Source organism: Camelus ferus, chromosome 13, assembly GCF_009834535.1.
Source record: "Camelus ferus isolate YT-003-E chromosome 13, BCGSAC_Cfer_1.0, whole genome shotgun sequence".
Classification (NCBI taxonomy): Eukaryota; Metazoa; Chordata; class Mammalia; order Artiodactyla; family Camelidae; genus Camelus; species Camelus ferus.
This window is the reverse complement of record NC_045708.1, coordinates 6,481,982-6,496,914: the sequence shown is the minus strand read 5'-3', so window position 1 is coordinate 6,496,914 and position 14,933 is coordinate 6,481,982. Positions and strand designations below refer to the sequence as shown.

Sequence of the window (14,933 nt, the reverse complement as noted above, 5' to 3'; positions counted from 1 at the left end):
AAGCTTTTCTATGTAATATATGCATCTTTTGACTTTTTTTTTTTTTTCCCCTTATTGTTTCGGCTTCATTCTTTCCTGTAATACTGACATGGGTTTATCTTTTCTCCCTTCAGAGAGTTTTGAGGTGACAGTCACCAAAGAAGGTGATAAAGGGTTCTTTCTCTCCCTCTTACGAACATTAACCCACTAACTTTGTTTATAAAATTGGGAATCAGCCCTTAAACAGAAGAAACTGTCATGCTCTTTTATCCCTATTTATTCTCCTACTTTGTTTCTATTTTTAAGTATATTGATGGGAATTGTATGTAACCAAACCCTTGGTTAGAAATATCTGGAAATCAGACATCCATTTGAACTGTATGGATTATCCTGTTCCTTTTTAAAAAAATGGATTTAAGAGATTCACCTTGTAGTCATTTTCTACTAGTTGTAACTTTGGAAGGATTCAGTTTTATTTTTTTGTGAAATATGTTTTGTGAAGTTTTACACATACATCAAAATACTGATAGGTGTTCTCCCTCGGGCAAGAGTGGAAACCTAGATGTTAATTTCTGCTTAAGCTTGTAAATCAGCTTGGAGGTACTTAGGTTCCCCGGCAGGCGTCGGCTTCAGGTCTGACAGGAGAAAGTCCGAAACGAGGGCAAGTCTAGCAAATCCTCCCCAGAACGGAAGCTGTGTCTTCATCTTAGAGGATAGCTGTTGAAATGGATGCCTGAAAAGTTGGTATTTCTACCTTTTTCTCATCCAGTAGTTTGTTTTGATTCCCTAATTTTAGCCAGGCTCATTGCACAGGAAGACTTGTTTCTTCGATTTTTTTTTTTTTTGACAGACTTTCTGTAATTATGGTGCTGAACCTACATCTCCGCATCTTCCTCTCTCAACACTTAACTGTGCCTTTTAGCCTCCTCTCTGGTCCAAATCAAAACAGCTGCCCAGCCCTGCCAGGTCGCTGGGCAGTTTCTCCGAGTTATCAGGCCTTGGCTGTTTGCTAATGAACTGCTTTACCCTGGAGCTGTCTTAAGTACTCCTGTGAAATGCCTGTCTGTATTTTCTCTTTCTCTCTTTTGTATTCCTGCATGAGTGGATGCAAAGTTAAACAAGTTGCTTGGAAAGCCAGAACATGCTTCTTTTTACTAAAGCCCCAGAACTTACCCCTTGTCCAAGCACAGCGCCCTTGCTTTGTCCACAGACCCTCCAACCCTCTGGCTGCCGATTGTTGTCGTTTATTTTCTTTGGGGGAGGAGGGGAGCGTGCCCAGGGTCGGTTTGGCAGAAATTCTAACCCCTGCTCCTTTGACTCCCTAGGTGAGATTTGTGGATTTAAAATTCATGGGCAGAATGTCCCCTTTGATGCAGTGGTAGTGGATAAATCCACTGGTGAGGGAATTATTCGCTCAAAAGAGAAACTGGACTGTGAACTTCAGAAAGATTACACGTTCTCCATCCAGGCCTACGACTGCGGGAAGGGACCGGATGGGGCCAACGTGAAAAAGTCTCATAAGTAAGTGAACTGGACAGAGAGTGTGTGTGTGTGTAAAGAGAGCAGGAGTGACTGTTCTGCTGTCTCCAAGACTCCCTGTTTTTGAAATGTGAGGCCCAAGGTAGTTCCCGATTGTCCACAGTGGGACTGTAGTAAGCTCTTCGAGGGCAGGAATCATGCCTGTTGACTCTTGTGTATGGTGCCCAGCACGTGCCTGGCACATACTAGGTGCTGAATAAATGAATGAATACTTTGATCTCACCAGATACTCCAGTAAAGAAACGAGGGCTTTACGTTGAGAATCAGAAAAGCCCACTTTTTCCAGAGGATGATATTTTGTTGATATGTTTGTCTTTTTTTTTTTTTCCTATAAATTTTAAGGGCATTTGAGCCGGTGGAGGAAAGCTGGCTTCTGCACCCCATCCTGGGTGTGTTCACACCCTTCCTGCCAGTTGAGAACTACTGGTGTGACAGAGAAGACTGAACGAGATGTAGATTTAGAATTCTAGTCTTTTCTCCACCACTCACTAGCCCTTTGACACCAGGCAAATTTAATTTTGTTGCGTCTCAGTTTCTGCTTAGCCCATTGGCTCAGGGAGGAGGGTAGGTGGGTGAGGGGGTGGCACGCAGCCCACTGTGAGGGCAGAGGTGGGCGGGTAGCGCTGGGGCATGGAGGGTCTTGGTGGACAGTGGGGGTGCTGCGTGCCGGCGAATCATGCCCCATCCTTTTTACACGGTGTGGTATTACTGTTTTCCTTGAAAAACACCTCGTTCCCATCAGGGACCTTGTCTGATTCAGAAACGCGCCCTGATCAGTTGCACTTGAGACCGACAGTTTTCTCTGTTTGTCGCCTGGTCTGATGGTAGGTGTTAGTTTTCTCAGGCCCCAGTGGGGCGACGGAATGAGGTTTACCGGGCAGGGCAGGCTGCGGTCTCTGTCGGGTCCGCAGTGGGTGGCATCCCAGCAGTGGTCACTGATGGTCTCCATCCCTTTGAGGCAGGATGAAACTTGCTTTGATGCTCATAATTTCCCATCTTCCTTCTCTCTTCCTACCCCTTCTTCCTAACTTTTTCTGGATTTTGCAACAAAGTATTTTTAATTTTTTGATTGGAGAGCAAATAGACGTCTGACACAGTTTATCTTCCTTCTTTATGCGCTGTCCCACATTGTCAAGAAAATCCCAAATCTCTTGCTTCATATTATTGCCTTTTTACCAGCGGCCTTACTCGCTGGGACTTGGAAGAATCAACCCAAATTCCTATTTTAACTTTCTGTTGTCTCTACGCTAAATTAAAAACAATGAATAGTTTAATTTTTATCTCCATCATAAGGATTTAATAAAACAAGATATCAAAGAAAGGAAATGTAAGAATAGGGCAGAATTTTATTCTTGGGGTAAGAGAACCCACAAACAGAACACACAGCTTCTTCCCGCCCTTCTTCCAGAGCCACTGTCCACATTCAGGTGAATGATGTGAATGAGTACGCACCTGTGTTCAAGGAGAAGTCCTACAAAGCCACCGTCGTGGAGGGCAAGCAGTATGACAGCATCCTGAGGGTGGAGGCGCTGGACGCAGACTGCTCTCCGCAGTTCAGCCAGATCTGCAGCTACGAAATTGTCACTCCAGACGTGCCCTTCACCGTGGACAAAGACGGTAAGAACCCAGGAGCGTGCCTTCCTCACCACGGGAGAGATGGGGGCAGGCGGTGGGTCCCCTGGACACCAGTCAGCCTCAAACCCAAACTTGGTCTGCACTTCTGTGAAACTCTGCTCTAACAAAACACCATAAACTGGGAGGCTAAAACAGCAGGCGCTTATTTCTCAGTCTGGAGTCTGAGAAGTCCAAGATCAAGGTGCTGAATGATTCCGTGTTAATGAGGACCTGTACTTACTTAGAGATGGGGTCTTCCTGCTGTGTCCTCAAGTGGCAGGGAGAGAGCTCTTGTCTCTTCCTCTTGTAAGGACACTAATCCCAACATGAGGGCTCTGCCCTCATGACCTCACCTGAACCTCATCACCTCCCAAAGGCCCCACCTCCTGATGCCATCACCTTGAGGGCTGGCGCTTCAGCGTGAGAATCTGGAGGTGGCAGGGACGCACACATTCAGTCCATATCAAGACTGAATGTGGTGTGTCTGTTTCACATTCAGCTTTTTGCTCTGTCCTCCTGCAAGCCTCTTTCCTGGCACTAATGTCTTGTGTTCTCTGAGAGGGCAGTCCTCCATTTCCTTCTCCACCAAAATCTATTAAAAATCCCCCACCTAAGGTGCTTTTATTTTTTTATCTCCCCACCTTTCAGTCAGTGTGCATCTGGATAAGATTGTCTTTTAGTCAATCTCGTTTTCTTTTCTCCGTCAGATGTGCGTCTTCAGCCTCATCTTGAAGATGAAGGTTCATACCTTAACTGACAGGCCCCCTCCATCCTTAGTAACTGAAAAGAATTGACTTATTCTAGAGCTCAACTTCTTTATTAGGTTATGGCTTCTTGATGATGCCACGGTGTCTCCACTGTTAGCGCACAGTCCAGAATCTCTGATGAAATTAAGGACACTGAAAACACTTTGCAGACGTCTGTACTGAGGTTCAGAAAGCAGGCTTCTGTTCTGCTGGGGAAGGGGAGGAAACCCCTCTCTAAAAGAGTAAATCTTTTAGCAAGAAGTATTGAATGCAGCTCGATCTTGTGTTTCATATTTGAAGTACTTGAATTCTTTTGTCTCTTTTATATTCTTACATGTTAACGATTAAATCTCAAATATAAAACCAAATAAAACTAAGAATATATAGAGGTTGGATTGTGTAGACTCATCCGGACTCTGCTTAAACAATCCTTAGAGGTGGATTTAGGGTGTGTTCAAGCTCAGCAAAGCCAGACTGAATGTTAATTACCTCAAGCGTCAGTTTATTCTGTGTCTGTATTTCTAGGGTGGAAAGCAGGTGCATTTGTGTTTCAGCATGGGACGACAGAAGTCAAAACCAGCATGTGTTTGAAAGTAATCTGAAAAAAAAACGCATATACAGGCACACCCATGTGTAACTGAAGCCCTTTGCACTTGAAACTCACACAATATTGTAAATCAACTATAGTTCAATTAAAAAAACAGTCAGGAAGAGAAAAACAGCATGGTTTTGGGTCCTCACTGTTGTTTTTCCCTTGGAAGGTTATATAAAAAACACAGAGAAGCTGAACTACGGGAAGGAGCACCAGTACAAGCTGACGGTCACGGCCTACGACTGCGGGAAGAAAAGGGCAACAGAAGACGTGCTGGTGAAGATCAGCATCAAGCCCACCTGCGCCCCCGGGTGGCAAGGTGAGCACCCCCCACCCCGCTCCCACCCCTGTGCGTACCGTGTGTTCCCCAGGGAGGCCTGACTGGGAACTGCCCTCTCCCCCTCCCCGCTCCGGGGGCCCACACAGGATGGAACAACAGGGTCGAGTACGAGCCCGGCACCGGCGCCTTGACGCTCTTCCCAAACGTCCACCTGGAGACGTGTGACGAGTCGGTGGCCTCGGTGCAGGCGACGGTGGAGCTGGAGACCAGCCACATAGGGAAGGGCTGTGACCGTGACACCTACTCGGAGAAGTCCCTTCACCGGCTGTGTGGTAAGGAGGCGAGAGGGGGACCCCCGCCCCTGGAGGTGTGTTCAAAGGTTGTGTGTATGTGTGCATTTTAAGCACCACTGATTTGAAGCAAGTATTTCTCTAAGCTACATTAAGAATCATCCAAATAGGGATTATAAAAGTGGAGTGAGGTTTGGTTTGTTTTGTTTTATGAGGGGGAGGTAATTAGGTTTATTTATTTATGTTTAGAGGAAGGACTGGGGATTGAACCTAGGACCCTGTGTATGCTAAGCATGCGCTCTGCCACTTGAGCTATTCCCTTCCCCCGGAGTGAGTTTTAAATGTAACGAGATGTGTTTTTTTTATTGTATTGGCCCCAAAGCGGCATTTATTTACCCACTGAATTCCAAAACAGTTAATTTAGAGGTCTGGCATTTCATAATCACCCATCTCAACTGACACGGGCCGATGCACGTGGTGCCGTCAGGATATGCAAGGACAACAGCCAAAGGGTCACAAAAAATAAATCCATGATTTTTAAAAATTATTTTTATTGAAGTATAGTCAGTTTACAATGTTGTGTCAGTTTCTGGTGCACAGCAAATCCATGATCCTTAAGCAGTCGCAACCAAAACAAAAAAAAAAGTTGCAGGTATCAAAGCTTTAGATGCATTGCATTGAAACAAGGTTTGTGCACATCATAATTTAGAGGCAAAACAAGGCACCACTGAAACGTCATGTTAAATGGTGGAGAAGTTAAACTGAAGGAGAAGAAGGAAAAGAAAGAACAAAACCATAGGTAATGCGGTAGCTTTTGGCAAAGCTGGAGTAGAAAGTCGAAACTAATGAGGCCCACATCTGAGTTACAGTCTTGGCCGACTTCGTGTCCCACCTACAAGCTGCTGGGGCAGCTGAGGAACAGGGTGGCTGCGAATCTGACCCGAGCCTGGTTCTTTGGCTTCTCATCCGCTGTGGATATTTTTCTGGTTTATCTAAATGAGGTAAAGGTGAGGCATGCATGCCTCTCGGGGAGAGTGCTGAGGAAGAATGTTCTACTCGCCGGTGATAAAAGCACCAGTAAGCGAGGTGCCCTCCTCGCGATTGCAGGGGCCTCCTGTGTTCCCAGAGCTTCTCAGTAACAGCGTTGCGGGGAGCGTTTTCCTATCCTCATCTGTCTTCTCCCTGAGATATCGGCAGATCAGGCGACCGGTTTTCCCACGTGGTTGGACATTGTTACATGGTGAACAAGCAGGCGGGGAAGTATGTTCTCTGCCGGCTCCTCCCGCTGGGGGATATACTCGGGTGTTTCATAACTCTGGGTCCCGATAGGCATAATCATGTACTAAATATATGCAAGCTAAGATGTCTGGGATATTTTCTGTTTTAAACTATGTATATAAATGTAGTGCAGAAAACTTAATTTCTCATTATGCCATCATTTTGTATGATGTCCAGTGCACATTTTCTCTGTAGAGCAGTTTAAAGGTAGAAAAATGGAAAGAATTTCTTATTTGAGTGTTTACTGTGTGCTCGGTACCTCCACGTGTGTTATTTCATTTAATCTCCTGTCAGGCCCACAAAGACAATAGTGCCGGCCTCGTTTTTACAGAGGATCTAATTGAGACCGAGGGAGGCCGGGTCTCTTGCCCAAGGTCACACTTTTGGGAAGTGACGGAGCTGGGGTTGGGACTGAGATCGTATGATATTCGAAAGGCCAGGCTGTTCCAGCCAAGTCTTGCTGCCTCTTGAAATAGGGAAGTCCAGGACCAAGTGACTGGGAGAGGTTGCAAACTCTTCTGTGGACAAATTTAAAAGAAAATCGAGCCTGGCGATGTGTAAACAACAGTTGTGAAAATGTTTGACGTTCTTTGGCCTAGTATTCCATTTCTAGGAATTTATCCTCAAAGAATAGTCATGGAGACACACAGAGGTCCTCATCAAGGCAAGGTTTATCAGAAAAAAATCAGGGACAACTCAACATGCTTGGGATAGGTCAGTTAAACTACAGTACGTCTGTGCAGTGAAGCCCTATTCAGACATTTTAAATTACACTGTGAAGAATATGGATGGGAAGATTTGTATGTATGTGTGTAGCAGGACTCCAGTTTTAGAATACGTATGTATTCATATGTATTATACATATTTTATAATGTATATTCGCACATATTCTACATGTTTTTATAATATGTATATATTCGTAAAGAAAGGACTGGAAGTGTTTATACCCAAATATTAATAATGCATGTATTTGGGTGGAATTGCAAGTAATGTGTCTTTTTTTCTTTTTCGTTTCTTTTATTTTTGGGGGGTGGGGAGAGGTAATTAGATCTATTCATTTATTTATATTTAGGGGAGGCACTGGGGATTGAACCCAGGACTTCATGCAGGCTAAGCATGTGCTCTGCCATTAGAACTATACCCTCCCCCGTTTTTCTTTTTTTTAAATTGAAGTATATTTGACGTACAGTTATGTAAGTTATAGGTGTACAACATAGTGATTTACAATTTTTAAAGATAATACTCTTCTTTTTTTTCCTTCTTCCCTTTTAAAAAAATACCCACGGTTGTTATTTATGAATCTTTTAAATAATAGAACCCCTTATTTTTGAGGAAAAGTAAACTGGAACTAGCAAATTGTGCATCGTAAGATAAAGGTAGTACCTCAGCATGGTTTTGAAATGCTCACACCTTTCCAGTTGGGCGCGTCACGCGTGTTGAGTGTGACTGTTGTTACAGGTGCCGCGTCCGGCACCGCCGAGCTGCTCCCCTCCCCGAGCGGCTCCTCCAACTGGACCATCGGCCTCCCCACCGACAACGGCCACGACAGCGACCAGGTCTTCGAGTTCAACGGCACTCAGGCCGTGAGGATCCCAGACGGTGTGGTTTCCGTCAACCCCAAAGAGCCTTTCACGATTTCTGTGTGGATGCGGCATGGGCCATTTGGCAGGAAGAAGGAGACGGTTCTTTGCAGTTCAGACAAAACAGGTAGGTGAACTTCCCTGCGACAGGCGTCCCCTGCGGTGGCACCTGGGGGCTGCTGCCTTGTTCTCCCTGAAACAGCTCCCGTGGGCTGTTGGTGGCACATGTTGTTCCGTGATCAAGATATCACACTGGTACGTGGGCGTTTGTTCGTTTTGGGCCCCACTTCTTATTAAAATCCAAGTGTATTTATTTCTAAACCCTACCTTGGCTCATCCCAGAGAGTGCATTTATGCTAATAAATTTGTGTCTTCAAAACTTATTAAAGAAATAGCTTTTATTTCTCCGTTGGGTCTTGAGTTGGCAGTTTGGCAGCAGAACGTCTCTTTGCAGATATGAACCGGCACCATTATTCACTCTATGTCCACGGCTGCCGGCTTGTTTTCCTCCTCCGTCAGGATCCTTCAGAAGAGAAGAAATACAAACCTGCAGAATTCCACTGGAAGTTGAATCAGGTGAGTGAATGGAAAACTCGCTGGTTATGAGAGAGATTAACTAGGTACTGCAACCTTGGCTTGCACAGTACCAGCTGTTAAATGGGCAGCATATGTTGAAGATTTTATGATTTCTGTGTCTGTAGTTGCTAGATAGCAAATGAAATCACATTGAGGAGTTGGGCATAGCTCAGTGGTAGAGTGCATGCCTAGCATGCACAAGGTCCTGGGTTCAGTTCCCAGTACCTCCATTTAAAAATAAATAAATAAGTAAACTTAATTACCTCTCCCACCAAAAATATGTAAGAGCATGCATGAGAAAGGAACAAAGTATGTGACCGTGGAAAGATGGCTGTCCAGGTGGTAGCGTCATCGCTTACTGGTGTAATTTTTATCTACGTAGATCATCTCTTTCTGGGAAACTTTATCATAAATTCTTTCAAGAAACTAAGAAAGGGATAGTCCAGAAAAAATTTTTGCAGTGTAGGTAGACATGTTAGGTATAGTTCTGTTTTAGTAACCATAGTCTGTATTTATATATTTATAGTTTCTCCTGATTACTTGTTTAAATCCTTCATTATGGGAAATTTCAGACATATGTAAAGTAGATGCATATAGAGCAAAACTGTACATCTCCTTCGCCTAGCTTCAGTCATTATCAACTCTGGTCAGTCTCGTTTCATTGTTGCCTCCGCTGTTAATAATCTTCTGACATCCATCCAGTGATCAGATTTCAGATTGTCTCATAGATGTTTTGTGTTTACAGTTTGCTTGTTTGAATCAGGATCTAAATAAGGTCATACATTGTGATTGGCTAATAGACCTTTTGAGTTTATTTTAATCTGTAGATTTTTCTCTTCTCTCTTGGAATTTATTTGGTGACAAAATCAGAGTTTCCAGGAGCTTAGATTTGGCTGATTGCATCCCTGTGGTGTCGTCTAACGTGCTCCTCTGTCTTCTTTATATCCTGTAAACTGGGCTTGGGCTCTGAAGAGTTGATCAGAATGAGGTTTATATGTTTCTTTCTTTCTTACTTTCTTTTTAAAAAAAAATTTTAATGGAAATACTGGGGATAAGAACCCAGGGCCTTGTGCATCCTGATAAGCATGTGCTCTGCCACTGACCCATACCTGTGCCCGCCCCCTGCCCCCCGGGGTGTGTACGTTTCTGATCTGTTTCAGCTCTGGGTCTGGTGGTTTCTCTTTGTGACTTAAGCAACGGTTAGTGCTCGGTGCCACCAGTCCTCAGGGTGCTTGACTTTGGTCATTTGGGTTGTAGGAAGTGTGTTCCCAGGAACGGCTCATGGAACAGTCGGCTCCTGAGTTCTTACATGTTGTTTTAATAGTTTGTCTGTGGCCTTTATACTGAAGGTCACTTAGGCTGGATGTAACATCTGACTCAGATTCAAGATTTCCAAGAACAGAAAACACCTCCCTCCGTTGACTCCTGACATAAAATACCGCTGTTAAAATCTGCCACCGACCTGATTTTCCTTCCTTTGTAAAACACCTGGTCTTTTTGTTTGGATGACCAAAGGATGTTTCTTTTTTCTTCTTCTCTTCTTCAGGCTGTTTAATTTTATGAAGATGTCTTGGTTGTTCGGGGCCTGTTTTCTCCAGTACGTGTATATATTCTCATGCGTTTTGGTATTTCAGGAGGCTTTGCTGCAGCCGTTAGTGTTCTCTTCCAGGGCTTCGGTTCTCCTCTCTGGGGACTCCTTTTATCCTTGGTTAATACCCTTTACCCGCCTTCTGTATCTGTCACTTTTGTCTAATTCATTCCTGTGTTTTGTCACCTGATTTCCGAGTTGCTCTAGTTCTGAATTATATAGTCTTGATTTTCTGTCATTTTTCTGATGTCTTTTGATGCATGACTGTTGTCATCCTTTTTGTAGTTAACGTCTCTCAGGTTTGGTTTCATTGTCTAAGGGATATTACTCCCTTTGATTGAATTTTTTTTCTTTAAAAAACCCTGCGTGGGGTCGAGTTGTCATCTTTTCCCCTCTTGGTTTTATATGAAATGAGCTTTCCTGCACTTTGAAAATAGAGTTGATCAGCATGACCTTCTCCCCCCCCCCCCTTCTGTTGTTTTCACAAAGTGTGAGGAAGAACGTGGCCTCACCCACTCTGGCGTCTCCTGAATCATCGCCCCGGGCTTTCCTCCCGCTGACTCTCCTCTTGGCGTTCACAGCGTTACCATGTCACCCAGTGTTGCTGTGGGGTTGTCTGTGGTTTGGGGTTTCACTTTCCCAATCACCCTGTTTTTAAGGAAATTAGAAAATTATACTAATTCTACTACTGTCTTCTCAGAATATATGCTCATGGATTTGACCAAATATGAGTGATATTTAAATACACTGTTACTCTACGAATCCCCTAGAAGCCAGCAGTACTTTAAGAACTGGGATGTAATATAAATTGCTTTCTGCAGGAGCTTATGTTACAGAACTTGTTTCAAATAAAGATTTTTTTTTTAATTAAGATTTTTATCTATCTCAAAAGTGAATTACTGTGCTATTCCTTTATGTAGAAACACGTGATTATACATTTATATACACACATAATATGCATGTATAATAAACATATACAATGTTAGAGGTTTGGCTTTTTACTCAAACTTACTGGGAGCAGCTGCTTTTCTTTTGGGGGTAATCTTTGGCAGTTCCTCCATTTATTTTGATGTTTCTGGTCTGTTTAAGATCTGTTTCTCGTTTGTTCAGTGTCTGAGCGTTTAAATGTGAATTGGGCGGACTTTTTAGAAACGCACTTTCAGAGCTCTCACCTCACAGCACCTGCTCTTGCCTGTCTCTGTTCCTGCACGTCTGCCCCTTCCTCTCGGGCCAGCGGTCGGGGAGTGCCGGGCCTGGCAGGGCCTCGGGGCCTGCAGCCCGACTCCCCGCGTGGCAGCTCCTTCACGGTGGGAAGGAGCTCGGTTCAGTCTGGGCATCTGAACTGTCTGCATTTATCTAGACCGTCACCTTTGAGCTGAGAAAGGAAACGCACGAGCTCCAGGGTGCCTTGTCCTGAGACTGGAGGCGTTTCTCATTTTGATCTAGAAAAGGAGTGGCCAGCTCAGTGGGTGGTGTCTGTCCCGCCGATGCTAGAATTTCCTGGTGCTGCGCTCTTGGCCAGAGACGCGGGCAGCTCCCTTCTGGACCCTGTCACATGGTGGGCGAGCGGCGCCCTCATCCCAAGTGTCCCAGAGGCGGTAGTGCCACCGGGGCCCCTCTGACGGGACGTGCTGGGCACGTATTTTGTTGTTGTTGCTGTTTTACGTCTTTCCCTTTCTAGGGAGACAGATTCATCACAGGTGACTCATTCTCACGTCCAGCTGTGTCGCTGTCACTGCTGCGTCTTTGGGCGAGAGGGAAGGTGGGCACCGCACACTTAACCCTGCCCTTGGCCTCGTAGGTTTGTGACGAGGAGTGGCATCACTACGTCCTCAACGTGGAAATCTCGAGCGTGGCTCTCTACGTGGACGGCGTTTCTCACGAGCCCTTCGCTGTGACCGAAGATTACCCGCTGCATCCAGCCAAGATCGAAACTCAGCTCGTGGTTGGGGCCTGCTGGCAAGGTGACGGTCACTGGCACCCGGTTCCCCCAGGACGGAGGAATTCAGTAACACTCCTGTGCTGTGTTGGAGGGAACGGGCTCCTCTCAGTATCTCACACCCGTCACTCCCCTTCCCTTGGTCCTTTTGCTCCCTTGTTTGGCTTCATCTCTGGGGCATTGCTCTGTTTACTGTGCTCACTGAGGGGGACGAAGGACTCGCACACACCCCAGCCTTCCCGGGACCCTGGGAGGGCGCGTGGCACAGAGGGAGAGTGTCCTTGAGGGACTCTTATAAGTCAGTCTGTTTGTTGGAGTGTTCTCAAGAAATGGAGAGGCAGCAGTCAGGCACAGGTGTGGGGGTGTGCTTTGGCCCTGAGGGGCTCACCAGAGCCTTTAACCTGGTGGGGACACCTTCAGCAGGTGCTCCGCTTGTGGGGGGCTCTGTGGACGTGTCTGTGAAGACCAGGGACGGGAGGTGATGACAGCCCCCAGCGAGATGAGACCGGTTTCCGCTGCTTTCCGAGTGGCAGGCTGTGTGCCGATGACCTCACATGCATTACCTCTCTAACTGCAAGAATAAGTCTGCGGGGTAGGAGCTGAGAAACTGAGGCTCAGAGAAGTAGGGAGCTGTGTTACCCAGCTGGTAACGTGACGCTGGGATTTGAACCTTGGGCCAGACCTCTGACCCACCGAACCAGGGGTTTTACCCTTTTCTGGGCCATCGAGCCTTTTGGTGGTCCGAGAAGAAGTATTCTCAGGATACTTTGTAGTTAATCTGTAAAATACATAGAATTTCAGACACAAGCAATTAAATTGAAACACAATCATCAAAGCGCTGAACGGCTGGATCTGTAAGGTAGCAGTACCCGTGCTGCTGTATTGCCACGTGAAGATCAGGCAAGTCCAGAAACTGCGGTGAATCAGGGCAGCGAGGCGCTTTGTGACAGCGCTCGCGTCTCTGCCCAGTGCACCGAGACAGGAAATTACTCCTACTGGCAAAGTCTCAGTTTCTGCTAATACTTCTGTGGTTTGTAGCTGACACTTATAACCAAAGGGAGAGCTGAATTTCAGAAGTTATTGAAAAGAAGCATGTAGTTTTTCCTATCCAAGTTCACAAACCCCTCGGTCAGCCCTTGAGGTTCTTACCCACCCCGCCCCCCACCCCCTTCAACCCTCGCCTTTGACTGTGGTGTCACTTCAGGGTGTCACCATCACTACACATGCCTGCTAAATAGGCCTTCTTTTTCCCTCCCCGTATGGAAACATTCTACCTCGAGTTAGGTTAGAAGTTTATGAAAGAGCCTAATTTCTAAGACAGCTTTGCTTCTTTTAGTACAATTTGAATTTCATAATTTTCCTGCAGACCCTTTCCAAAGGAAGTAAGACAGTATTTCAGAGTGAACTTCTTTAGCAAATTCCCAGATTTCATTCTCGTGATAGTTCATCCATCAGAAAGCAGAGCATGAGACCAAGGAATGAAGAGTAAATTATTAGGCACATAGGAACTTTTTAGTTGTTATTCTTAAAACTTTGGTTCAAGTTTGCTTTCCAAATTAAAGAACAATTTCTGAGTAGTGATTTTAAAAATAAGAATAAGAAAGCAGGCATGAACCTAAAGGTTATTTTGTATTCTGGGAACTTTGTCCCGTGGGTTAAAATAACCCCCTGCCTTCCTGGTCATGTCACAGCATCTCTGCTGTCACGTGGCAGTTAACCTTTCACCCCCTCTCATCTCTTCTGTCTCAGCCCTCTCAGCATCCTTAGCCAGAAAAATCTGCCTAAATTCCCAAACCAAATACAAGTTTTAAAAGTTTTAGTTAATGGGGAAGATGTCTTTTCTTCCTTTCAGTGGGTTTGAAGCCCCCTTCCTTCCAGATTCACTGTCGGGAGCCTGGGCTGCAGGCACCGCTTCACACATCAACTGAAACAGCAATTCTAACTGTGTTAGGAGGGTAGGAGCTGTGTGGGCTGCGGGGCTCACCTGCACACACCTGGCCCTGCCCCCAGCGTATCCCCGTGAGGCTGCAGCACAAAAGGTGGCGGAGGCTGGGAGAGAAGCAGTGCATCTCCCACATGGTCTGGGAAGTGAAAATCCTGTGCTGGATCACTGGGCGGTCACTGGGCGGTGCCTCTCCCCTCAACACTGGGCCAGGAGCTGCAGGCGCTGTCAGGGGTTAGAGTTCCCAGGCCTGTCACGGATTAAGTCTTTCTCTGGGTGAGTTCCTTAACCTCTGACTCTCCCTTCCTGTTCAGAAAAAGTAGTTAAAATGCCTTTTTTCCTCTGTCACTTAGAGGTCAAAGTCTAAACCGATGTGAACTCCTTTTGAGCTTTAAAAAAGACAGCTTTTTACATATTCACCACATACCAGGCTTCAGATGCTTCCACGGGCCATCCCGTTTTGTCTGCCGAAGTATCTTACCCCCTAGGAAGGCCGGGGTGGGGTCCTGTTTACACCAGGTGTGTCTCCGCCGTCGGGTGTCAGCTGGCACTTCTCAGCGTCCTGCCCGGCAGCAGGGGTTGAGGACATCAGTGAATTTAGAGCACAGCATTTACTCATCGTACTTTGAATCCAACCTGTGTTTCGGCAAGGAGGCTGCAGGAAGGTGGGAGGAAAGTAGAAAGAAGAGTGAGGGTGGTCAGTATAACTTTGGGAAATTGTGACCAGGTACAGACTTCATCCAGGTGGAGTGTGTCCCCAGGAGGGGCAAGAAGGGAATTTTTCTCATTGTGTTTTGTGTTTGGTAGCTTTTCAAAACTAATTTTCAAGGTCCAGTTTGAAGAGCCTAACCTCTTGGTCCTTTTCTATTGTCTGTCTTGCTTTTCTGCAGAGTATTCAGGAGTTGAAAATGACAATGAAACTGAGCCTGTGCCTGTGGCCTCTGCAGGTTGCTGGACTTTTCCCCCTACGGTTCACTATTATGTTTCATT

General features: G+C 45.8%; 1 protein-coding gene across 4 annotated transcripts in view; it reads left to right on the top strand.

Moving 5' to 3' along the window:
* The window catches only part of CLSTN1 (calsyntenin 1), a 66,777-nt gene that overhangs the window by 43,805 nt on the left and 8,039 nt on the right, over window positions 1-14,933 (top strand). Inside the window, exons 3-11 of one of the 4 annotated variants that reach the window (XM_032495142.1) lie at window positions 114-143; window positions 1,305-1,500; window positions 2,927-3,135; window positions 4,640-4,789; window positions 4,897-5,082; window positions 7,777-8,025; window positions 8,353-8,474; window positions 11,864-12,026; window positions 14,834-14,890. In XM_032495142.1, coding sequence (XP_032351033.1) covers window positions 114-143; window positions 1,305-1,500; window positions 2,927-3,135; window positions 4,640-4,789; window positions 4,897-5,082; window positions 7,777-8,025; window positions 8,353-8,474; window positions 11,864-12,026; window positions 14,834-14,890 — 1,362 coding nt within the window. The remainder of the gene's footprint in view (window positions 1-113; window positions 144-1,304; window positions 1,501-2,926; window positions 3,136-4,639; window positions 4,790-4,896; window positions 5,083-7,776; window positions 8,026-8,352; window positions 8,475-11,863; window positions 12,027-14,833; window positions 14,891-14,933) is intronic. The other 3 variants (XM_032495143.1, XM_032495144.1, XM_032495145.1) reach the window with 3 other exon arrangements.